General features: G+C 41.4%; 1 protein-coding gene across 1 annotated transcript in view; it reads left to right on the top strand.

The window, feature by feature from the left end:
- Nucleotides 1-2690: 2690 nt before the first annotated feature.
- LOC103549260 (argonaute RISC component 4) overlaps nt 2691-26698 on the top strand; it is a 34303-nt gene continuing 10295 nt past the window's right edge. Inside the window, exons 1-15 of the mRNA XM_070610320.1 lie at nt 2691-3110; nt 8555-8720; nt 11411-11531; nt 12947-13128; nt 13314-13450; nt 13548-13682; nt 14610-14697; nt 17509-17656; nt 17917-18036; nt 18159-18287; nt 18530-18663; nt 19755-19939; nt 21015-21174; nt 23771-24086; nt 24229-24363. Coding sequence (XP_070466421.1) covers nt 3092-3110; nt 8555-8720; nt 11411-11531; nt 12947-13128; nt 13314-13450; nt 13548-13682; nt 14610-14697; nt 17509-17656; nt 17917-18036; nt 18159-18287; nt 18530-18663; nt 19755-19939; nt 21015-21174; nt 23771-24086; nt 24229-24363 — 2175 coding nt within the window. The 5' untranslated portion in view covers nt 2691-3091. The remainder of the gene's footprint in view (nt 3111-8554; nt 8721-11410; nt 11532-12946; nt 13129-13313; nt 13451-13547; nt 13683-14609; nt 14698-17508; nt 17657-17916; nt 18037-18158; nt 18288-18529; nt 18664-19754; nt 19940-21014; nt 21175-23770; nt 24087-24228; nt 24364-26698) is intronic.

The following is a 26698-nucleotide window of genomic DNA, read 5'->3' as shown; positions in this document are numbered from 1 at the left end:
GTACTTAGAGCTAGTATGGTGTAGAACTGGGATCTGAACCCAGGACCATCTGATTCAGAAGTCCGTGCTCTGGAGAAGCTGAAAGTTCACCCAGAGTTTTTCACCTAGGCCCCTCCACTGGACCATTTCTAGCTCCCACTAATTATATATCACTTGTTCATTCATTCATTCATTTATTCATTCCATAAATTTCCCTGAATAAGCATTTGGTGCCAGGTAACATGTTAGGCAACAGAAACACAAACCTGAGTACCTGAATAAGGCATAAGCCCTGCCCTCAAGGGTTTAAAATGTAACGGGAGCCAGGCCTGGACTGAAACATATGACCAGGCAGGAGCTGAGTTAATTATACCACCAAGGGAGGCCCTGTGGTGGTTTGGCCAGATGGCAAGTGGTTTTCATATGAGAATGAGAATTCAAGGTTTGGTGCAATGCAGGTAAATATATTGCAAGTTCTCTACCCACCCCCGACCCTGTCCTGTAGATGTGTGGCGTGTGGGGGAATGAGCAGCCACCACCAGAGAGAGCTGAGGGGGAAGTGGTATTCTGGGGCATGGCTTCTTTTCAGCCACAGCAGGAAATGGAGGGAGGGCTTGCTGAACAGGCTGAGGTTTAGGGGAGTTTATTGACTAAAATGTTAGGTTTGGGAGGGCTCAGTCAAAAGGGTCTTTGGGAAGGGAGCAGGAGGTGCCTGAGTGTGAGTGAGTTTTGGAATGAGAATGTAGACGATCAGAGAGGTCAAGAATGACAGGGGTGAGAAACTGAGCAACTGAGACATTGCAGTCTCAACTGAAACTGGGGTAAATACATTTCATACTCAGGTCTCTGAGCTATTTTCAGTACAGGAAACAAGCTGTGGTCTCTGCTCAGGGTAGCAAGCAGAATACGGGGAAAATTTGTTAGGAACTAAGAGTGGGAAAGTCAGCCATAAACCAGGCTGGAAGCCACCAGCACTGTTTCAACTGTGCAAAGGATTTAGCCTGGAGTGGAGAAGAAAGGAGGTGGCTACTGGGGTTAACTCAAAACTTGACCTCTAGTTGGCTTTTCTTACCGTCTTAGCTGTAAACCAGTCTATTCATTTGGTGAATACTTCCTCCCCTTCAAACTCTCTGTCCCCTATTATTGTTTCCAGTTAATATCTAGTTTAACAGAGAAGTAGTGTGGTGCTTTGGAAAGAAACTGGAGCATGGTATCAGTAGACTAGAATCTAGTCACTCGATTAAAAGTCCCCATTTCCACAGCCAATCAGGGATGCAATTGGCCAGGACCGGAATGCAGGATGTAGAACTCCAATTTTTCCACGCTTCACTGCCGTATCATATAATGCAGAGCCTGACTTCCTCAGCTTCCCTGAGCTTCACTTCCCTCATTTGTACACATAACTTCCTTAATAATATCTACCTTATAGGTGGTCGTGAAGATTAAATGACATGTAGGGCCCATAATATAGTGCCTGGCCGTGGTTTGCCCCTAACATTTTTTATCACTACTTACAAAAATTACTTGGCTCTATGGCTGCACATGGTAGGTGCTCAAATGAATATTTTACTACACCTCTTATGGGCTGAATTGTGTCCCCCTCAAAATTCATGTTGAAATCCTAACGCCCACTACCTCAGACTGTGACTGTATTTAGAGATGAGATCTTTAAAGAGGGAACAAATTTAAAATGAAAACTGTAAGGTGGGCCACAGTCCAGTATGATTGGTGTCCTTATAAGAAGAGAAAATCTGGACACAAACATGCACGGAGGGAAGACCATGTGAAGTCACAGGGAGAAGATGGCCACCTGCAAGCAAAGGAGAGAGATCTCAGAAGAAACCAACCCTTCATCTTGGACATCTAGCCTCCAGAACTATGAGAAAATAAATTTCTGTTGTTTAAGTCACTCAGTCTGTAGTACTTTGTAATGGCAGCCCTAGCAAACTAATGCCACACATACACATTGTACCTTTTAAACTGGTGGACAGAGGGCTTCCTCATTCTGCTGACTAGAACCTGCTTCTTGGCCTGTAGTCCTATGCTCTCCAAGTCGAAGTCTCAACTAAAAGGCCCAAGGATGCTGGGCCTGCTGGCCTGACCAGGCTGCCTTAGAGAGCATGTTGGCTCTTGGCTGCCAAAGTGAAGTCAGCCAGCAAAGCAAGATTCTTCTCCTCTGAAGTGACTGATGACTTGCCCACCAGAAGTGCTTGTCACGGACCAAGGAGAGAATGCATCACTCATCGTGGTCCATTCCTGTGGTGCTTTCTGGCTGCATGGGGAGGGAAGGGCAGGTGGGTGTGCGGTGTTGGATGAAGAAGCGGAGGAAAAGAGCTGCGTCTGTGCTGACCCTGGTGTTCTCTGTCCCAGGACAGTGGAGAAAGAGGACAGAGAAATAGTTTGAGGTGGGAGGAAGGAGGAGAGGGGACTGATGTGAAATTCAGGACACTTTCCAACCCCAGAAGCGGAGAACTGTGTCTGTGGATCAGCGCGGTCTGGAATCCCAATGTTTTGGGGGTGCTGGGGGAGTACTATGTGTCAGGAGACTCCGGGAGGATCGCACGCAGCCCCCCAAGGCCATCTGTAGAGGACGGCCGCCCCGGGCGGACAGGGCAGTGCGGGCGAGCGGGCGCGCACCCGACACGTCCTGGGGCACTGCCCCCTCCGGGCGCGCGCCCGCCCCCGCCCCACCCCGCCCCTGCCCCACGCCGGGCTCAGTGGACCCGGCGCCTGGAGCCACGCACGGCCCCCTCCGCGAGCCGGGACCCCCGGCCGCGCGCGCCCCGAGCCCCGCGCCCCGTCCCCGCCCGGCGGGCGCGCGCGCTGGCTCCCGCTCCCGCTCCCGCTGGCGGCGGCGGCGGCGGCGGCGACGGGGATTGTTTTTGTTGTCGCTGAGGCCGGAAGAGCCGCGGGAGCCGGGTCCCTGTCCCCGGGCCCGGCGCCGCCGCCGCCCCCTGCCCAGCGCCCGCGTCTCCGCGGCGCCCCCCCCAGCGCCAATATTCCGGAGATCAAGCGTTACGCGGCGGCGGCGGCGGCGGCGGCGGCGGCGGCGGCGGCGGGGCCCGGAGCGGGAGGCGCCGGGGACCGGGGCGAGGCGGCCCCCGCCGCCGCCATGGAGGCGCTGGGACCCGGTGAGGAGCGCGCTCGGGCCGGGGCCGGGATCGGGGCCCGGGACGGGTGGCCGGGCGGGACCGTCGCTCCCCGTCGCCCCCATAGGCTCGCGCGTCCCTGGGCTCGGGCTGTCAGGCCTCGGGGACTGGGAGCTGTGCCCCGTTGCACAAGGCGGAGGGAGCTGACCCGGGCCTCGGGAGGCGGGGACCGCGCCCCAGCCTGGAGAGATGAGCCAGATCTCGAGGTCTAAGGGACGGAGGCCCAGGAAGGTGACCCGAGTCCCCAGGTAGAGGGGAGAACTGACCCAACCTCAGGAGGTGGTCTGTCCTCCAGGGTTGAGGCGAGGCCAGTTTGGGCCTCAGAAGGGACGATCTGTGCCAGGTGCTCAGCGGAGGCCTGGTCTGGAGCTGAACGGGAAGGACCCCCAGCCACTACCAGGGGTATTGTTGGTTTGGGGCCGCACCCCTATTTTTCTTTGCCCTGGCAGACGGTCTAACGCTCTCAGATAAGGAAGAAGGAGAACTTCCCGCAGACACTTCTCATGATCCGCAAAGACGAAGGGGCAAAGTATCCACCTTTTCTTGAAGGCTCTGAAGTCTCTATATGGTCCTGTCTGTCACTCTGTGCGACAGTCCCAGAGTGGTCTGGGCTAGCACTTAATGACAGGCTAGTTACCGGCTAGCCGGCTCCAGCACAAGCTTTAATGCCCCAAGTTCTCTTCTAATTGGGTTATGGGTGGTTGTGAGGATCAAATGAAGAAGAAAGTCCTTTGGAAACTAATTCCCCATCTTTGGAACGGCCTCTGGTTATCTCCCCCACTCGGCACAAACCAGAGGCACCATTCCAGGTTGTAACAAATGCCCTGCAGATTGGGACCTGGTGCACCCACCTCAAACCCCAACAGGTTTCTAATGCCTTGGCTAAGTAAGGCAGAGTTTAGGGCCTGTGATAGAATTAACTTTAATATCAAAACTTAACTACATAGTGGACTCAGTTGTAGAGCATTTTAGGTTTTTCAGTGCATAGAAAATTTTGTTTACCATTTGAATTTGGAAAGTTTGAAGGTTTGTTTACTTAGAACTTTTTTACGTAGCCGAATGATTAAACTCCACCTTAGCTTGCTGCTTAAAGTATTTTTAAAAACCTGCATAATCAAATTTCATAGGCCTTTTAAAAATAAATTGGTTTTGTCACATTAATATTATTTGATGAACCTCAGCGTAAGTATTATGCTGGGTCACTTCACCTATGCCCCCCAGCTAAAGGCGTGATCAGGTCTTTAGGAATGTAACAGACTTCTATTCAAATCCAATCTAGTAATTTAATAGTCGTATAACCTTGCACAAATTACTTAATTCCTTCGAACTTTCGTTTCCTCATCTATAAAATGAGGGTAATAATAATTGTGTGCCGCAAGATTGTTGTGAGGATGAAATCAGATAATGTATGTGAGAAGTCTTACTGTAGAGCCTGATACATTGTAGATACTCAACAAATGTTTCTTCCTGCCCTGGTAGTAATTCATAATAGAAGCAACTGTTGCATTTATGAGCTGATATTGCGAGAGACTATGTAACTGTGTGTACAACTGCATTTCACGGAAAAGATCAACCTGGTGGTGTTAGGAGCGTCCCAGGGACTCCTTTTTGTTTGTTTGTTTGATTTTGGCTTTTGCAGGTTTGAGGACTTATCAGTTCACCCAGGATTGTGCAAAATTAATTCTCACTAACCACATCTATATGACACAAACGAATAAACCGAAGTGTTACATAGATCTTTTCCGTTGACTGGACTATTTTCTTGTCTGCTCTCTGGCAAAGTCCTTTTTCGTGTCCTGGTTCTTTGGAAACCCAATTAATAACAAGAAGCTGCTTGCTGGGGCCAGCTGCGTGGCTGAGTGGTTGGGTTCACGCGCTCTGCTGCGGCGGCCCAGGGTTCGGATCCTGGGCGTGGACATGGCACCGCTCATCGGGCCACGTTGAGGCGGTGTCCCACATCCCACAACTGGAAGGACCTGCAACTAAGATATACAACTGTGTATGGGGGGGTGGGAGGGGAGATAAAGCAGAAGAAAAGAGAAGCTGCTTGCTGAGCAGAGAATCAGAGCAAAGGATGTTGATAGTTTTGTGGGGTAGTTCATCCAGGCTGTTTTAGAACCTGGCGAAGCTTTTCTGCTTCATTGTTAAAGCACACCCATCTGGTGCCTTGTGCTCTCCTCATTTGAACCATCCTTGAAGCATTCTTAGTCTTGCTCTCCTCTCCCTCACCCCTTTCGGTTTCTGACAATAATAACTTGGAAATATGTTTAATTAGATTGCTATTTATTTTGGTTATATTAATGATAACTTTTATTTTTACAGTTCTTTATAGTTTGAAAAGTGCTTTCATAGCTCTTAGCTCATTTGAGCCTCTGTAGGGTAGGCAAGGCAGCTATTATCCCCATTTTACAGATGAGAAAAAAGATTCAGAGAGTTCAAGTGAGTTCATCGAGGTCTGAAGGCTGATTGGTGAAATGAGGATGAGTCTGGGTCATCCAACTCCTAGTCTAATGCCCTCCTCTTCATTTAAGTCTGACTTCATCCGGTCTACGTTGAATCTTACTTGTTTCCTTTTCGGAAGATGTAATTTTCTAACTTTGTCACCAAATTTTGGAGATGCCCCCACTATGAAGCCCAGGAACCTTTGATCACTGACTGTAACATTTATGCAAGTACAATCATAATAGCTAACATTTATTGAGTGCTTACTATTAAGAGGCACTGTGTTAAGCCTTTTATATATATCATCTCGTGGGATCCTCACGATAGCCTTATGAGATAGATGCTGTTGTTACCACACCTGCCCCATTTTATAGATGAGGAAACTAAGCACAGAGAGGCTAAAAAACTGGCCTAGGTCGTGCAGTTACGGAGTGGTAAAACTGGATTGAAACCCAGGCAGTTTGGCTCCAGGGCCTTAGCCATGGTTTCTTAATTCATCATAAGTGGTTTGCTAAATTCAGAGAAACCAGTTTTTGGAATGGAAAATTTTAGAGTATAGTTTTCTAAATAAATCTTCTAAATTTGTTATAAGAAATGGTCACTCACCCTCCAAATTTTCTCTCTTGCCAAGGAAAAGAAACACATTTACTTTTTCCACTTCTTAATGCGTTTTCTTTCATTTCTTCTGCTTCTGTCTCTTTGGCATCAAGTACTTCAGAGAGAGAGAGAGAGAGAGATACCATAGGACTGTGATGTGTATCTGGGAAAAAAAGGCACAGGCCTGGGAGTTAGGAGACCTAGATTCTAGGCATGATTTAAAATCAAAGTCATATGTCCTTGTGCATGTCATTCGATCCAAATTTCTGTTTCCAAGTTTCTATCATAAAGCTGGATTTATGATACAATGATTGCTTAAGTGTATCTTGGAATAGGCAGGGCTGACTTATCCGTATGATTTAATTGAGTTAATTCAGTATGGCTTTTACCTCTTACCTTGATTGTAAATATATCATCACACCCAGAGTAGATCCCCTTGTACATAGAAATGGAGTCAACTCCCAGCAATTATAATATTTTTAGTATAAATTTTTTGCTTTAATGAAAAATAATTGACAATTCTCGGGTTTTAGTAATGGCTGGAATTCAGTTTAGTTTCTATCTGGAATGGCTACAAGGATTATTGGTACTGTCCAGCTCAACATTTATTGAATTCCTACAATGTGCTAGTCATTGAATTAGGTACTGAGGAGGTAACAATGAACCAGAGGTCCATTTCTTCTAAGAGTTTACAATCTAGTGGAGGAGACAGAGTAATTAACATGTTGTTTCTATGTACTTGTGCTAAGTGCTTCCTTGTACAGAGGGTCTTGAGAACACAGAGGATGCATCCTACAGTCTAGGAGATTCCAGCAAAGCTTTCCAAGGAGGTCACACCTGACCTGTGTTTTGAAGGATGAGTAGAATTTAGAGGAAGAGTGAACAATGAATTTAATATGTGAAAATATTTTCAGTACTTTAATAATTAGTGTATAGTGATCTAACACAAATTTCATTAAAGAGTTTGCTTTGATTTTCCTAAGTGACGTTGGACTGGAACAACTTCTTGCTTCAAAGTTTCTCTCCTTAGTGAACTGTCTTTGTTCTCGGCGAAATGCTGTTGCAATAAGAGAACCTGTTGTAACTTTCCATTGGAATCACAGTCCATTTTACTCAACACTTATTCATAGCAGAAAAGAAGTTTATTTTCCAGACCAGTGTTCACTTAACATTATCATTGAGAAGGAGTAAGGTTTTCTGTAGACAAATATTTCCCAAACTGTTTCCCCAAATCCATATCTGCTGAATATTGATAGATGTTTGATTTTAAAAGGAGAGAGAGAGAGTTCTGGACAAACATAAGTTGGGTAAATGATGAGTTAAAGTTAAGCAGGTTTATTTATTACATGACTTGTTGGAGAATTTAATACGATAATGTATAAGGTAATTTTAAGAAGGGGAAGAGAATATGCAGTTTCTTTAACTTATGGTATCTTTTGTGTGTGTGTGTGTGTGTGGAATATCTTGTGAACCATGAATGGAATAATTTGGGAAGACTGCTCTGTCTATACCAGAGTTTCTCAACCTTAGCACTACTGATATTTTGTACTGGATACTTCTTTGTTGTGGGGGGCTGTCCTGTGTGTTGTAGGATGTTGAGCTGTATCCACGGCCCCTACCCACTATGTCAGTAGCACCCCCCCCCCAAGTTGTGACAACCAAAAACGTCTCCAGACATTTGCCACATGTTTTCTGGGGGACAGAATCTCCCCCAGGTTGAGAACCGCTGGTCTAGACTGTAGGTTCCTTGAGGGCAGAGGCTCTGTTTTTTTCCTGAGTCCCTAGTGCAGGTTAGACATGTAATAAACGAATAAATGTTTGTTGAATAAATAAACTAGACCTGCTGATCTATTGTCCAGATTCTAAAAAATATCAGGTTATAAACAAGAAAGTGTATCATTATTGGTATTGCTTTACTTCTAAATTAGCAGGTAAGTTGATAAATATAGCTGCTGTTTAAGCTCCTCCTGTCTGTACAAACTAAAATAATAAAGGCTAATTTGTGGAGGATTAATGAATCATCTCCACCCTGAATAGGGTGGTGGCCCCCAGAGTTTAGAAGTGGCTTTATTTTAAAATACATATAGTTTTGTAAACCTATCTATAGATCTACTGATGCTCATAGAAGGTTTTATACAATAGCCCACATCTGAGAGGCGTTCATCATACCGTCTAATTTTGATGTCCCCCATATTCAAAATAATAGCCACGTGGCAAAATATTTAGAAATATAGGTCAAAAGACACTCCAAGCTCTTTATATAAGAATATGTTCGGTGAATAATAAAATCTCAATCATTGTAGCTATCATTATCATGATGATGATCATGCAGAGGACATTATCCTTCATGACCGAATAGCACATCAAATGTCTTTCAATCTCTTTAGGACCTCCAGCCAGCCTGTTTCAGCCGCCTCGTCGTCCTGGCCTTGGAACTGTTGGAAAACCAATTCGACTGTTAGCCAATCATTTTCAGGTTCAGATTCCTAAAATAGATGTGTATCACTATGATGTGGATATTAAACCAGAAAAACGGCCTCGCAGAGTTAACAGGTAAGGATTAGAAAGAGTAGACTTCATTGTATTTAAATGCATACAATTTATGATGTATCATATTCTCTAAATTCTTTCAACATGAAGGCTTTATTTTTCTCTAAGATGGTGAGTTTCTTAATAGCAGGTTTGCTGTCTCATACATGGGTATCCTCCACAGATTCTGGCAGGGTGCTGGATACGTCACTGTTCAATCAGTAAATATTTATTGAATGAAGAAGAAAGCTCACTCTTTCATTATAAAGACATTAATCTCTATGGGAAACAGAACTGTCTGGAAATTCAAATTTTATTAAGTGGTGGTATTAGACATGAGAAAAATATAAGTGAAAGACAGAAGAATCATCTTGGAGTATTGAAAAAAGTAAGCTCAGAGAGAAGATCTGTTTAATTCTAGCATTATCCAAGAGTGGTCTAGATTAGATGCTTTAAGCATTGTGGTCTGTATGACAGGAATCTACCAAATGTGACGACATAGTCATGTAGTAGACATTCTTACGGTGCGCTGAGAACACCCGCTTTCCTTTTCTCTGTTTCCACACTGTGATATTCAAGCAGTCCTTCATCTTAAGATTCTTGCTTTTCTAAGAGTGTCCTTGCTGTTAAGTGAAATGTTTTATGCTGCTTGATTTTTTTTCTCATTATAGATCAATAATTTGGCTTTCTGGTACAGTTTAGTCTCCTGCAGGCCCATAATGGTTTGGTTGTTGTATAACTGGGGTCGATTGTAATAGAAGTGGTGTACATAGCTAACATTGATCCGTTCAACAAATATTTTCTTGGGTGCTTGCTATGTGCCATGCATTGTTCCATGCTCTAGGAATACAACGTGAACAAAACAGGCAAAAGTTCTTACCCCTGAAGAGCTTAGATTCTAATGGGGGAAAAGACTGAAAATAAATGAATAAGCAAACAAAACATATTACTTGTTAGTTGGTGATAAGTGCTATGAAGAAAAATAAAACGGGTAGAAGATAGGGAAGGGGGTGGGGGTGAGCCACTGAGATATTATATATATATTACATCTATATATAAGATGATATAAATTATAGCATATTTGTGTGCTCTAGAGAGGAAAAATTCGATGATTCAGGAGAGAGGAAAATTCCTGGAGTGATATGCATGAGCACACCAGAGTAAGTAGGCTTACATGACAAGCACTGTCCTAATTACTCTGTGTATACTTATTTGCTTATACAGCAAACTTCTATGGTAGGTATTATGATTATCATAATTTTACAAATGAAGAAATAGATATGTGAGAGATTAAGTAACTTGCCCAGGGTCATACAGCTCTGCCACTTAATCATTGTGTGACCAGGGGTAAGTTCCTTACCCATTCTGAATTTTTATTTTTTCTTTTTAATATGAGGGCAATAAGCATTGCCCTACTTATCTCACAAGATTGTTGTGGAGATTTAATGAGAATAGAGGTGAAAACATCTCTTCACTGCAAAACTCTTTATGGTTGTATTTTAAGAATGTAAGATGATGGGGCCAGTCCGGTGGTGCAGCGGTTAAGTGCGCACATTCTGCTTTGGTGGCCCGGGGTTCGCTGGTTCAGATCCCGGGTGTGGACATGGCACTGCTTGGCAAGCCATGCTGTGGTAGGCATCCCACATATAAAGTAGAGGAAGATGGGCACGGATGTTAGCTCAGGGCCAGTCTTCCTCAGCTAAAAGAGGAGGATTGGCAGCAGATGTTAGCTCAGGGCTAATCTTCCGCAAAAAAAAAAAAAAGAATGTAAGATGAGAAATTACCCTTCCAGTAGAAAAATGTACAGTTAGTTCTTAAGTTAGATTTTTTAAATTGAGAATATATGATACTACATTTCTCCATCCATTTTCTTCAGTTGTGTGATTTGGTTTGAAAACGTGACTTTCTCTCAGATTCCATTTGTAGTAATATTCATACCTTACCTAGTTGTGATCTGTCTGTCTTAAGCTGTATACTCTAGTATTCCTACGACTACACTTATTTCAGAGCCTGCATACAGGGCCTGGCATCCATGCAGGAACACTTACATAAAGCTATGCATGCTTGATTGAGAGAAAGGCTTTCATTCTAAGGAGAAAGAAACTACATCGCTAATCTTTATAGAATGAGGATATTTTACATCATTCCCTTCTCTACACTGCTTAGGAGTACTTTGGAATAAAACAAGTTAGTGTGCAGAATAATAAATTACCAGCATTGGTCAAAGGGGTTGACTTATTCCTTTGAGTATGATGCATCTTAGATTAATTGATCTTCAGATTTCTGAATTTCTGCCCACTCTCTTTTCCAAAACCAGTATACTTCAAAAACGATGTTTATTTGCTAATAGACTTATCATCATTCACTTATGAACATGCCAAACTTCGATACCTAAGATAGGTTATTCTTATAAGGCTGTGTTTATCCTAGGAGAGGATTTTGGAAAGCAGGAGTTTGAGAGGATGCGGTAAATTTTGTGCTCTCTTTCCTTTTATTCCCCTTTCTTTTGGTTTATCATCTCCTAGCTGCTTTTGTTTACGTGTCACCACCATTCTTCAGTTAACTATTTTTTGAATTATTTGAGTCAATTTTAATTTTGACCCTTACTTTTTCTAAGGAGTGTTGAGCTGAAGTAGCTGAGTAAAGTATGCTGATGATTTCCTCACTGTTACCATTTCTCAAAGCTAACCTCCACTGTCTCCATTCCTGTTAAGGGAGGTAGTAGATACAATGGTGCGGCACTTCAAGATGCAAATATTTGGTGATCGGCAGCCTGGCTATGATGGCAAAAGAAACATGTACACAGCACATCCACTGCCAATCGGACGGGATAGGGTAAGTGTTAACGGCAACAAATATTTATTTGACTTAGGTCATTTAGTGGTAATTTGTAGGAAAAAAATGTTTTCCTTTCTAAGAACAATTCAATTCTAAGAGCTGTCTCTCCTAGGGGTGATAGATTTGTTATTCTGTCTATATTCTCTTGTCCCTTAGTTAATCAGTAATTGGAGATGAGATGAGCATTAGCATTTAGTTGATTATGTCATCTTTACATATATTCCCAAATTTGCACATTATTTAAGTGCTACCTGAGTCTGAACAATGGAGTTTCTGTAAATTATAGAATATTATAAAGTACCCACTTATGAAAATATTCATCATACCACAGTAACTTTATTTTTTTTTTGAGGAAGATTAGCCCTGAGCTAACATCTGCCATCAATCCTCCTCTTTTTACTGAGGAAGACTGGTCCTGAGCTAACATCCGTGCCCATCTTCCTCTACTTTATATGTGGGACGCCTACCACAGCATGGCTTGCCAAGTGGTGCCATGTCCACACCCAGGATCCAAACTGGGGAACCCCAGGCCGCTGAAGTGGAACATGCAAACTTAACCGCTGCCCCACTGGGCCAGCCTCCCCCAGTAACTTTTTAAAATGTTCGTTTTTAAAATTAGAAAAGCAATACATATGTATATACTCATTATAAACTTATTCAGGCAATCTAGAAATGCAGTAGTTTCCTGCCTCCCCACCTGCCTGCACCCCTCAATCCCATTTTCCTTTTCAGAGGATGCTGCTGTAATAGTTTAGTATGTATCCTTTCAGATATTATGTGAATTAGCTATTTATGCATATGTTTATGTATAGTCTTATCTGTTTGCATATTGTTCTAGGATTTATTTTTTCATTTAACGATGTGTCTGGGAGATCTTTCCATTTCTGTACATTTAAATCTACCTTATTTTTTTTAATTCAGATATTTTTATTGTGGTAAAGTATACATAGCATAAAATTTACTATTATAACCATTTTTAAGGGTACAGTTCAGTGTCATTAAGTATATTCACATTGTTGTATAATCATGATCACTGTCCGTTTCTAGAACTTTTTCATTATCCCAAACTAAAACTCTGTGCCCATTATAAATAATAACTCCCCATTTCCTTCTCCCCCACTCCCTGGTAACCACTATTATACTTTCCGTCTCTATGAATTTATCTGGCTTATTTCACTTAGCGTAATATTTTCAAGGTTAAACCATAGTGTAACATATACCTTGTTTTTAAACTATTCCATAATATTCAATATTAAATTATTCCCCTATTGCTGGACAGATAGGTTGTTTCCAATGTTTTACAATTATAGAAAGTGTTAAAATAAATATCCTTATACATATACTATGTTGAATATTGCTCGGATCTTACTCTCAGGCTTTGTAAATATATGTGTATATGTGTTTTTCCTTAGGTTGATATGGAAGTGACCCTTCCAGGTGAGGGTAAAGACCAAACCTTTAAAGTGTCTGTTCAGTGGGTATCAGTTGTAAGTCTTCAGTTGCTTTTAGAAGCTTTGGCCGGGCACTTAAATGAAGTCCCAGATGACTCTGTGCAAGCACTTGATGTTATCACAAGACACCTTCCCTCCATGAGGTTAGTACGTTCGGTTGAGTTCTTTGCCATAAATGTCAGACTTCTTTTTGGCGGGTTGCATTGGAACCATTGAAAGTTTTCTGCATAAGTCATAGTTCAAACTTGGTTCAGTTTACAAAGTTGAGAGTGAAATGAAAGACCTTTCAAGTTTTTATTGTGAAACATACAAACTCTTTTTTCTTTAGGTACACTCCAGTGGGTCGTTCCTTTTTCTCACCTCCTGAAGGTTACTACCACCCTCTGGGAGGGGGCAGGGAGGTCTGGTTTGGCTTTCATCAGTCTGTGAGACCTGCTATGTGGAACATGATGCTCAATATTGATGGTAGGATGGAGCTCTCTTTACCCTTTACTGTTTGGGCTCTTTTTTTTCGGTCTTTCCCTTTCCCTGAAGCTAAGTATCCTTCCTTTCTGTTTGTTAGTATCTGCAACTGCTTTCTACCGGGCCCAGCCTATCATTGAGTTCATGTGTGAGGTTTTAGACATTCAGAACATCAATGAACAGACCAAACCTCTAACAGATTCCCAGCGTGTCAAGTTTACCAAAGAAATCAGAGGTAGGTATTGGCATTGCTGTAGTCCTGGAGAGGCCGCTCGGCACGGTGCAAGGAGCATGGTCTTGGAGTCAGTCAAACACGCCTGGGCTTCCATCCCACCCCAGCCACTTCTATCAATGGGACCTTGAGCAAGTTACTTAACCACTTCAGTGAGCCTTAGTTTATTCATCTCTAGGGTAAAGTTAATAATATATATCTTATAAGGTTATTGTAAGAATTAAATGCAGGGGCCGGCCCCGTGGCCGAGTGGTTAAGTTCGCGTGCTCTGCTTCAGCGGCCCAGGGTTTCACCAGTGCAAATCCTGGGCGCAGACATGGCACCGCTCATCAAGCCATGCTGAGGCAGCATCCCACATGCCACAACTAGAAGGACCCACAACTAAAAATGCACAACTATGTATCGGGGGGCTTTGGGGAGAAAAAGGAAAAGTAAAATCTTAAAAAAAAAAGAATTAAATGCAGTTAGATGTATAAAGCTTCTGGCACAGTACCTGGCACATATCAGGCACTAAGTAACCCTTACCCACTTAAAAACTTTCATTTTAATAAAATGGCACGAGTTCATTTATTCTCCTTTTGAAATTTCTTTTCTTCTTTACTTGTTATTAGCTATTTTCTCTCACTAGAATATAAGCTTCGTTAGGCCTGTCTCTGGACCTGGTAATAAGTGACAGGACGTAGTTGACACTTAGTAGATATTTTTTGAATGAATTAATGAATTAAAGTAGGTTGCATATCTTAAGTCATCTGGGTTCTAGTTTTTTCTGCTCAGCTGAGGCTCTTTGCCTTACATGATGAAATTGTTACTATATCCTTGCAACTTTGGTCCTGTACAATGTCAGGGCTTTCTGAAGACAACATTTGAACCTGTTTTTGTCACTATGATTTTAATTAATACTGATGTTTTGACTTTTTTTTTTAACTTCAGGTCTTAAAGTTGAGGTGACCCACTGTGGACAGATGAAACGAAAATACCGAGTTTGTAATGTGACTAGACGGCCAGCCAGTCATCAAACGTATGTTAACCACATCTAAAATGATACCACTACATTTTTGGTAACAGAGGAAGCTACTATAATCATCTGAGAAATTGGTATCCCATGTTGTGATTTTCAAAATCACCAAGATCAGTTTTAAGCACGAAACCTTTAAGAAATGTTTAAATATTTTTGATAGAGATATTTATAAAACATATTTCTTGCCTTTAATTCATTTCACTTCTTAAACAGAGTATGCTCAACATACATCAACTTTTATATAATGATGCAGAGTCATCATTATAAGCATCATTTGTGATACTGTTGTAATTCTCAATGCATGGCCCAAAGGGTCTGTTAAGGCCTCTCAGTCACATAAGGCTGTCATGGGAAGATTTGCTTTGTGATTTGTTTGGAATTTTCTCCCTCCATTTGTAGCTAGCTGCCCGTTCTTCCAGCTCTCAGTGTGTCTGGCATGCCTCCAGCGGCACGCTCATTTCCTCTTCGTCAATCTCATTTTTCTAATCACCCAAATTCTAATTGACTGTGAACTCTGCCCAGTGAGATAATATATATGAAAGTGCTTTTAAAATTACTATATATGTAGTCTTATTCTTGTAATCAAGATCTTTAAACTCATGTCAGACAAACAACATGGGCTCTTCTACGTAGAGAGCATGACCTTAAATATATAAACTTGACATGATTTTAGTTAGTCAGAAGTCTTTTGTTTGTATGTTTGCTTATATTCCAGTCTGACTTTGTTGTAAATCCATGTTCTCAATTTTTAAATCTTAATGTGAATCAAAATCACCTGGAGGGCTTTGTTCTAGATAGTTGAAGTTTTTGGGTGACCTCTGGATAAATGTGTATTCAGTCTGATTTGAATAAATTCTTCCATATCGACTCATATAAATGAATTCATTACATGAATTTCTTGAGTTATAAAATGATATTCCATGTATTCTTCATATTCATATTATACCATTTTAACATATAACATTATAACATTCAACATTACAATGTTGACTTTATTCTCTAGGGAAAAAAAAGTTACCAAAACCTTGTGAAGTCACTATTGGGAACTGTAGTATTTGTTTCAAGAAGAACTTTGTCTTTTTCATTATTTAATTACTTCACATAACCCTGTAAAAATAGTTATGTTTATAGACCTGTATAATCTTTGCATGAGAGTTAAAAGCACATAGATTTAAATATCACACAGCTGATACTCACTGCGTTGTTACTTTGTGGGGCTGTGACAGTTAAGAAAGCAAGATTAAAGTTATTATTTTGCCAAGTATTTGAGATAATTTGCTCACTGGAAGAACCAAATAAAGAATCTCTTCAATGATGCTCCCCAATTTATACCAAATATTCTGGCGCACTCTCAATTTCATGTATTTGGTCTGATTGCCTTCAGATCTACATATATTTGTCCTAGTTTGGGGATCTGAAAATGTGACCCGTAACTGTGCTACACTCATTTTACAAAAGTTCTAGAAGGGCCCACAACAAAGAATATACAACTATGTACTGGGGGGCTTTGGGGAGAAAAAGGAAAAAATAAAAAAATAATAAATAAATAAATAAATAAATAAAAAGTTCTCTTAAGCAAACAAAGCTCCCATGTGGATGACTCAGGATCCTTATTTGAATTTAAACATCTGTAAGAAGCCAGCCAGTAAGAGATTGTCTTTGTATCTGTGGGTGTTAACTGACTGCTAGGGAGGCTCTGCATTTTCTGGTTCTGCAGCTTCTTCTTGTTTTAAATTCTTTTTAAATTTTAATTTAAAGTTTTTCTCATCCTAGCTTCAACAAACATGGAAAATTCCAACAGAATCACTGTTCTGATTAAAGAATGACTTAATTGAAAATGTTCAAATAAAGATTGACCAGGGGTCGGCCCTGTGGCCGAGTGGTTAAGTTGGCGCTCTCCGCTTCAGCGGCCCAGGGTTTCACTAGTTCCGATCCTGGACACAGACATGGCACCGCTCATCAAGCCATGCTGAGGCGGCATCCCACATAACACAACCAGAGGGACCTACAACCAAGAATATACAACTATGTACTGGGGAGCTTTGGGGAAAAGAAGAAGAAGAAAAAAAAGAAGATTGGCAACAGATGTTAGCTCAAGTGCCAATATTTAAAAAAAAAAAAAAAAAGAACCTTGGGGCTGGCCCCATGGCTGAGTGGCTAAGTTCACGTGCTCCGCTTCAGGGGCCCAGGGTTTCGCTGATTCGGATCCTGGGCGCCGACATGGCAGCGCTCATCAGGCCATGCTGAGGGGGCATCCCACCTGCCACAACCAGAAGGACCCACAACGAAAATACACAACTGTGTACCTGGGAGCTTTGGGGAGAAAAAGCAGAAAAAAAGAGAAAGATTGGCAACAGTTGTTAGCTCAGGTGCCAATCTTTAAAAAAAAAAAAAGAACCTCACACCCAAGTATACACTCCTCCCAGCATCATCATTTTAAAAAAAAAAAGGGGGGCCAGCCCAGTGGCACAGAGGTTAAGTGCACATGTTCCGCTTCGGCACCTGGGGTTTGCCAGTTCGGATCCTGGGTGCGCACATGGCACGACTTGGCAAGCCATGCTGTGATAGGCGTCCCACATATAAAGTAGAGGAAGCTGGGTACAGATGTTAGCTCAGGGCCAGTCCTCCTCAGCAAAAAGAGGAGGATTGGCAGCAGATGTTAGCTCAGGGCTAATCTACCTCAAAAAAAGAAAAAAAAAGATTGGCCTTTGTTTTCTAAGTGACTAATCAAGATAGAAAATGTTAGTAGGTATTTGCTTGTTTGAAAAAAAGAACTTGAAGAAATTTCTAAAAAGACATTCTCTCCTATAGTTTTCCCTTACAGCTAGAAAATGGTCAAGCTATGGAATGTACAGTAGCTCAATATTTTAAGCAAAAGTATAGTCTGCAGCTGAAATATCCCCATCTTCCATGTCTCCAAGTGGGACAAGAACAAAAGCATACGTACTTGCCACTTGAGGTAAGCTAAACTCAATTTCCTTTTCCAATCTGCCAATCTCTTGAATGAGTTAAAAAAAAAAAAAAGTCGTGTTCTCAGCTAGTGGTAGAATTCAGTATTAATTTCTAAAATATTTTTGGCAGTTAACTTCATTATATAACAGAATTTTGGAGGTTTTTTTTTTTCTGTTTTTGGAAATGGAAGATGTAAGATGCAGTTTGACAAAGGCTTAAGGTATAGAAGCCCATTGCACAAACTAATTTCTCTTTGCCCCTTGGTAGGTCTGTAATATAGTGGCTGGACAGCGATGTATAAAGAAGCTCACAGACAATCAGACTTCCACAATGATCAAAGCCACAGCAAGGTCTGCTCCTGACAGACAGGAAGAAATCAGTAGACTGGTCAGTAAGGCATGGTCTTTAAGAAAGCTCGCTTTAAGATGAAAAAACAAAACAATAGAAAACTCCTGATGGGACACGGTTACTCTTTGGTTTTTATATATGCAGGCTTTCCTGTCCTTTAGGTGAAGAGTAACAGCATGGTGGGTGGACCTGATCCATACCTTAAAGAATTTGGTATTGTTGTCCACAATGAAATGACAGAGCTCACAGGCAGGGTACTCCCAGCACCAATGCTACAATATGGAGGCCGGGTAAGCTTCTTATTTTATTCACCAAGCTTCTTCCAACAACCAGTCAAAAAGAGAATAATCCAGGGTTTTTCCGCTACACCACTACACTGAATTTGCCCATAGTTTTGCTCATTATCGCTTTTTGTCTTTTGGCTAATACCAAATAGAGTTCTGTTTATCCCCTCATCAACCTTAAAATGGCCTTAGATTGTAATGTCTTTTCTCTTTTCTTTTGTTTCTTTTTTGTTTTTGTTTTTTTAAAGAATAAAACAGTAGCCACACCCAACCAGGGTGTCTGGGACATGCGAGGAAAGCAGTTTTATGCTGGCATTGAAATTAAAGTTTGGGCAGTTGCTTGTTTTGCGCCTCAGAAACAATGTAGGGAAGATTTGCTAAAGTGAGTATCTTCGTATTTTCAGCTTAGTAATATCCCTTCCAGATATGAAAATACCATCTTTATGTGAATGTGCTGTGTGCACTGGCCCTAAATCCCTGACTCCTATAGTGACACCATCTGGCTATAGGAAAAAGACCTTGTGTTATAGTAAATTGCAAACGTGGGAATTACATTAAGAATCTGACTCAGCTTCCTTACATTTAAAGCAGAAATTTCTGACTAACAAGGCTGAAGCAGTGCTCGTTGGCAAATTCTTGGGTTCTTAGTGAAGCTTCCTGTGGTATTAATTGTATCTTTTCAGCTAAGATAAAAACTAGTTCATTTTTAATCATTGTAATTTACCAGCAAGCTTGTTTTACTCGAGGGTCACTGACTGAGATGATTGGTTCACGTCTTACAGATGCAGCTATCTATATAAAGACAGTTAATGAGAAGGGTGGAGAAATTAAGGCAGGAAAAGGGAACTGGGATGAAAGAAAGGAATCCTACCAAATATTGGCAAACGCGCAAAAGGAATTGCTCTGAAACCTTTATACGTAGATTGAAGTGACTTCTCAAATCCAAAATTTAAAACTTTATGATGAATTTTGCTTTAAGTGATGATTTCTTTTGATAGTGTTATTGCATCAGATTTGTTACAAGTTTGAATGTAATCCTCAATACGCTGATTTTGTGACAATGTGTTTCTGTGTTCTCAGTTGAACACAACCTTACCCAGCTATTCTTGTGTCAAGCTTACCAGAACACGTTACCTGAAATTTTGACCTTACTTCTCTTCAGTCCAGTATACTAACTTGAATGTTTAAAAAAATCTTTGGACAAGAATGCTGTTCTAGTCACTGGGGCCCAGCTGAGGCATAATTATTTAAAAATTCAAAATGATAATCTGATATCTTAGTAATACAGATTCTTGTGCATTATAATTGCACTGATACATCTGCCAGTCTATTTTTGGCAACCAAAGATTTTTTTTATTTGTTTCTAATTTTGGCTAAGAATTTGCAGAACTGAAAGAAGTATCTTAAAGGGAAATAAATGCTAAGAATGTACTCTGAAATGAAAGCACTGTGCCACTGGGTCTGTTTTGACAGGAGTTTCACTGACCAGCTCCGTAAAATCTCTAAGGATGCAGGAATGCCCATCCAGGGTCAGCCATGTTTCTGCAAGTATGCACAAGGTGCAGACAGCGTGGAACCGATGTTTAAACATCTGAAAATGACCTATGTGGGCCTACAGCTAATAGTGGTTATCTTGCCCGGGAAGACACCAGTATATGGTATGGACCCTTTTAATGTTGAATGAGCCATGATTTCAAGTAGCAGGTAGAACAGTCAGGATAAGCTGGGTTAAGCTGCACTCAAAACAACCCCAAGTTCTCAGTGGCTCAAAGCAACAAAGGTTTATTTTTTTACCCCTCTGTGTCCATTGAGGGTAGACTTCAGCCTCTGCTCCATGTCATCGTATCGTTTTCACTCTGAGGCCCAGGGTGGCAGAGCAGTCCCTATTTGGAATGTTGCTGGCCCCAAGGCAGAGAGAAAAGAGAGCTCTGGAGAGTTCTTAACATCTGCAACTATTTGGCCACAACCAGCTGTATGGCCCACCCAACCTGTGCGGGGGATGCGGGAGTGGGGGCCAGGGAATGTGGTGGGAATGCCGGCCAGGGCATACAGTGCACTTCTCATAGTCCCCAAAGCAGAGAGAACTGGAATGTTTGGTGAAAAGCACTTAGGCATATCAGAGTGGGGAAGAATGGGCGAGCCAAGCACTTCCAGAAAAGGAGCTGTGTAGTTTGTATCTATTCTAAGAAGAATGATACAAAGTTCTTTTGGCTATCATCTGAATAACGACTTGGGAATGACAGACCAGCTGTTTGAACTTTACGAAATGTCTTCAACTCTCTCTCTGTTTCTTTTGTTACCTTCTGTATATCTCTAGTATTTAGAGGGGAAAAAAAGGAATAAAGAACCTGAAAATTCAAAGGGCTGGCTTGTGTACTGAGAGGGAGGAGCTGGGGAGACTGATTCCTTTGCCTGACCAGTCCTGTGGGAAAAATAACCTCAAGGGACTGAGTGAGTGGTGGCACGCAGCATTTAAGGCTATAGGAAGTGGGCCAGCTTCAAGGCCTGCAGGAAGAAAGAAGAGTGGAGGGGGAGGGCTGGTTTATCCAAACTGAAAAAAAATTGCCCTGGGGTTTAGCAGATGAAAGGGCCACAGATGAAAAGCATCTAGCATGGTGTACAGTATATAGTAGGCACTCTGTAAATGTTAATGGGTGAGGTTTTTTCCTTACTCTTAGTAATTAGAAGAATATTTAAACATTTTAAAATTAATTAATGAATATATTTTTTTAGCGGAGGTGAAACGTGTTGGAGATACCCTCCTGGGTATGGCCACACAGTGTGTCCAGGTAAAAAATGTGGTGAAGACCTCACCCCAAACCCTTTCCAACCTTTGCCTGAAGATAAATGCAAAGCTTGGAGGAATTAACAACGTGCTTGTACCTCATCAAAGGTAAGATTCTGGACTCTGTTTTTCCCGCTTTTTTATAAAGCTCTAATGATATAATTTTACAGTAAAGCATGCAAATCTCAAATATGCATCTCAGTTACTTTTTCTTATGTATTTATACACTCATGTAACCACCACCCAGGTTAAAATATAGAACATTTCCATGGGGCCAGCCCTGTGGCCGAGTGGTTAAATTTGCATGCTCCACTTCAGTGGCCCAGGGTTTGGATCCTGGGCGCGGACATGGCACCACTCGTTAGGCCATGTTGCGGCGGCATCTCACATGCCACAACTAGAAGGACCCACAACTAAAATATTCAACTATGTACTGGGGGGGATTTGGGGAGGAAAAAAAAAAGCAGGAAAAAAAAAAGAACATTTCCAGCACCTCATCAGGCTTCCTTGTGGCCTGTCCCAATAGATAATCCCCAAAGGTAACCACTATTCTGACCTCTGTCACCATAGATTAGTTTTGCCTGTTTTTGGACTTCATATAAATGGAAGCATACAGTATGTAGTATTTTGTATCTGTCTTCTTTTGCTCAACATTATGTGTCTGAGATTCATTCACGTTACTGTATTAAGTAGTAGTTTATTCTTTTTCATTGTTGTATATTATTTCGTTATAAGCGTATACCACAAAATTTTTATCTATTCTACTATTGATCGATATTCTTGTACCTTCAATATGTACAATTCTTCTTCATTTTTGGTGGACTTAAGTCTTTCTCTTGTGTGTATATCCAAGAGTGAAATTGCTGAGTTGTAGAGAATACATGGATTTAGTATTGAAGGATACTGCCAAATAGTTTTCCAAAGTGGTTGTATCAATTTTTGTTTCCACTGAGAGTTCTAGTTGCTCTATATTCTCACCAACACTTGGTTGTATCAGTCCTTTTAATTTGAGCCATTTTGGTTGGGGGTAATAGTATCTCATTATGGTTTTAATTTGCATTCCCCTGATGACTAATTATTTGAGGACATTTTCATATGCTTCTTGGCTATTTGGACATCTTCTTTTACAATAGGCCCGTTCAGTTCTTTGCCTGTTTCTTAGATTGGGTCGTCAGTCTTTTCATTCATTTGTAGTTTTCTTATCTATTGAGATAATATCTGACTTGTTAACTCTAAAATGTTTTTATGGGAAATTCTGTATGTGAAAGTGCTTTGAAAAGTTAAGTTTAGGGCTGTGGTATTAGTCGTTGCTATACTTGAGAAGAAGATGAAATTGAGTCCCTTACTCTTGCACGTTCATATCACAATTCTCATTTTTGTCCTTGGGTGAAACTTCTAGGTCAATAAATCCTTCCTGCAGCATTGGTAGGTGAGGTATACAGGCCACAGGGGAAATTCACCTAAAGGCTGAAATCGTTTAATTTTACCCCAAACATGTGAGACAGTATAGCATAGTGGCCTAGTGTATACTTCAGGGTCAGACTTCCTGGTTTTGGATTCCAGCTTTACCACTTCCCAGCTGTGGGATCTTGTGCAAGTTCCTTATCCTCTTATGTCTCATTTTTTAAATCTGGAAAACTGAGATAATAATTGTCCCACCCTTATACAATTGTTGTGAGGACTAAGTGGGTTGATACATGTAAAGTGCTTACTATGGTGGCTGGTACATAGTATATGTAAGCTGTTACTATGTTATATATATGTATATTATAAATACATCTTTGCTGTTATGTTGCTTTGTGCCAGGTCCATGTTGTATGATGATAGGTATAGAGAAATACAACAGAGCCTCTGCCCTCAGGGAAGTATCTATTCTTTAGTATCTGTTACATCTTTAGTACCTCTTACAAGAGATTTTCATGTTTGGGATGCCTCCTATATTACACTTTAAGAATCAATACTCAGTCCCAAATCCTACCTCTAAGAATTGACCAGAGAAGCGTGATGTTTTCCTCCTTGATTCCTCAGATAGAGAAATCAGTGCCAAATAAATGAATTCCTTCCTTCAACAAATATTTATTGAGCACCACCTGTGAGCTCGGCAGTGTTCTAGGCACTGGGGTTGCAGCAGTCAACAGGACAAAATAAAATTCCTGCCCTAGTGGAGTTTACATTGTGTTTGTGTGTGTGTGTGTGTGTGTGTGTGTAGAAAGTAAATAAAATAAATATGTAAAATATGTGGTGTAAGTGATAAATACTATCAGTAAAAATAAAATAGGGAAGGACATAGATTGATTCTCTTTTCTAAGTCTCATATCTTAAAAAGAAGTGGGGCTTTTATCCCAGTTCCATGTACATCCTGCAGTTCTGTATCCACTGTAGAAATCTCAGGATTCCAAGAAAGCCTGTTCTGGAGAAATTTTCCCTTTACACATAGAGATTTTGTTAAATTTGGATCGGGTCCTCTTTTTTAATTCTTCCCTTCTGACTATTACAGAGGAACCGTCTTGACTTCTTCGGTCAATTCAGATGCATTATACTGGGTGGCACAGCTGCTCAGTGGGCCTTAGAGTTCTCTACCAATGGGCACAAGTATTTATTCTCTTTTATAAGATTATACCTGTGATTGTATCTGGTGAGCTGACTCAACACAAACATTGTCATCTGTATGTCTGAGTGGCAATGTCTCCTTAAATCTGAGCAGGCCCTCGGTGTTCCAGCAGCCTGTCATCTTCCTGGGAGCGGATGTCACACACCCTCCGGCAGGGGATGGGAAGAAGCCTTCCATTGCTGCTGTGGTTGGCAGTATGGATGGCCACCCCAGCCGGTACTGTGCCACTGTTCGGGTGCAGACCTCCCGCCAGGAGATCTCCCAGGAGCTCCTCTATAGTCAGGAGGTCATCCAGGACCTTACTAACATGGTTCGAGAGCTGCTCATCCAGTTCTACAAATCCACGCGCTTCAAACCCACTCGGATCATCTATTACCGTGGAGGAGTGTCTGAGGGACAAATGAAACAGGTACTCTCATGATCTCATAGTTACCCTCTGGGGCTTCTAGGTGTCTGGCAGAGCTTCCTCCCATCTGCCACTCTGGGTAAATCAGATCTGAGAGATTTCAAGTGAGTTCTCAACTAAACATCATTCCATTTCTAACTCCTAGGTAGCTTGGCCAGAACTAATAGCAATTCGAAAGGCATGTATTAGCTTGGAAGAAGATTACCGGCCAGGAATAACCTATATTGTGGTACAGAAAAGACATCACACACGACTCTTCTGTGCAGATAAAACAGAAAGGGTAAGAAAACATAGGATAAGCTTCATTATCTGATGCACGTAAATGTGTTTTTGAGTGGGCATACATACAGGGTTTTTTTTTCTAAAAGCAAAAGTGCCTAATAGTCATTTAATAAATATACTAACTACAGTCGATCTTAGATGACCAGTTCTGAATGATACAGGCTTCAAGACTGAATATTTCTCTTGTGTGACAGAAATGCTGGTTTGTAGAGTTTTTAGGGGGGAGGTCAGAAACATGCCAGGTAACTAGGATGATAAGGCAACCTCCTGAAGGGCAGATTTATCTGTTTGGGGTTTACTGCCATTTGCTACTTTTTGCTGCCAGTGCCCGGGGCGTGGTTCTAGAGTATAAAGAAACATTTCTCTTCCAAATGATTTTGTATCAGTTAAGTGGATTCTTAGGGTACCAACTTTGAATGTTTCTGATGTCACACTTATTAACCATGGGCAAGTTACTTAACTTCTCTAAGCCATGATGTTCTCAACTGTAAAATGTATTAAGAACAATATCTGTTTCACAGGGTTGTTGTAAGGATTAAGTTAATAAATGAATATTCATTTGGGGTACAATTCCAAGCACTTAATAAAAGACATTTTCTGTATTCTATCTATTTATAATCTGATATTTCTGGCTAAACTAGGTAAGTTTAGGTGTATAATATTGGATGACTTTGCTTCTATATTTTTTGTGACATTACTTCATCTGTTCCAGACCCTCCCTGATCCTCCCCCAGGGAGACTAGTTCTTTCTGTTGCCTAATCTTGTAATCTGGGTCACTCCCATTATTTTCTAGAACAGCCCTTAGTTTTTGTCTCTAATCCAAGGCTGAGTTGTTTCTTTTTGTTTTCTGAATCCTTGGAGAACTGAGGTTTTCTCCTTGGGCCCCACGTTCACCAATCAGCTCAGACTCAAAGTGCTGTTTTCTAAGTTACCCAAACCGTGACTCAGTGGTACTTCTTAGACTCTGCTAATACGGATTCTCTGAAGTCTGGCCGGAGCTCTGGGCACAAAACATCCCACCACCCCCTCCTTAATTGCATTGTCACCTCTTCATCCCGCTGGCAGCTTGCTATCCATATAGCTTTAGGACTTGGATTATCTTTCTAAAACCCCAAGCTGTGTCATAGTTTTGTTCTTTACTGTCCTGTGTCGCTCCTAACCTTTCAAGATTGCCGGTCCCAGTCTTTGGTCTACTTTACACCCCCGACCCTTCCCAGTATCTTCACTTCTCTAAATATGCCTCTTGCCTGTCTCCAACTCTGAATCAGTCCACTTGCCCATTTTCTTTACTTCTACTTTTAGGCTGATAGGGCTTGCTGAGGGAAAAAGTCATTTGTTTAATAATGAACCATATTACAAATTCATGATAGCAAATCTCAGCTAGGCCTTTGATGCTGCAATTTTTTCATGTATCCTGTTCTCCATAGCATCTGTTCCAAAGCTTTATACTCTTCTCAATTCCCCAACCATATCCATGACACCTTCATTGCCAACAATTTACCTTGCCAACGATAGAACAACCTTCTATTTCCCCCAGAAAACAAAATCTAGAAGGCATGAGTTTCCTTGGCTTCCTCTCCTCTACTTTCAAGTTTAGTTAAAGCTTGTGTTTTCATATCTCCTTCCTCATGTCCTAAAGGCTAATCTCTACACCTGTGCTTTCTTTTCCCCCCACTTACGCTTGTGTTCCTAATCTTTCCTGCCTTCTCTAGAGCCTTACTTCATTAATTACCTATTATTTCCCAAAATTTCAATCTTTCCCATTCTGTTGCCTCCTTCTCACCCTCTAAAGTTTCTCACTCTTCCTCAGTCCCCCCAATAAACTTGCCTTCACTCGGCCTCTCCTTCAGTCAACCTGCCACCTTATCTTTCCTCTGTTTCATGACCAAACTTTTAAGGAAAAAAATGACTTGACTTTCTATCTGTACCTTCTCACATCATGGTTTGATTCTCTATAGGCTTTGATTTCAATGACTCCATCGAAGTTGTTCCCTCAATGACTTGATCATTTTGAATCTAGCAATATCTTATCAGGTTCCCACACTGACCTCTGGAGCACGTAGGATGATTGCCTTCTTTGGCCTTAGCAATGTGACTTTCCAGGAACGCTACCCACCTCTGTAATCAGTCTTTGACCCCCGCTTCCTCCCCTGTCCATTAAACACTGATGTTTCCTGGCATTTCATACTCCTCCCTCTTCTCTTCTCAATTTCAGTTCTCTTTAGTCTCACCTACTTTCCTGGATTCATGTGTTTTCTTATAGATTCCTAAATCTGTATTTCCAGCTCTAGACTTTTCTTGGCAGCTCCTGATCTGCACTTCCAATTATCTA

This window comes from Equus przewalskii, chromosome 2 (genome assembly GCF_037783145.1).
Source record: "Equus przewalskii isolate Varuska chromosome 2, EquPr2, whole genome shotgun sequence".
NCBI lineage: Eukaryota > Metazoa > Chordata > Mammalia > Perissodactyla > Equidae > Equus > Equus przewalskii.
Note: the sequence above shows the minus strand (reverse complement) of the source record. Positions and strands in the feature narration are given on the sequence as shown.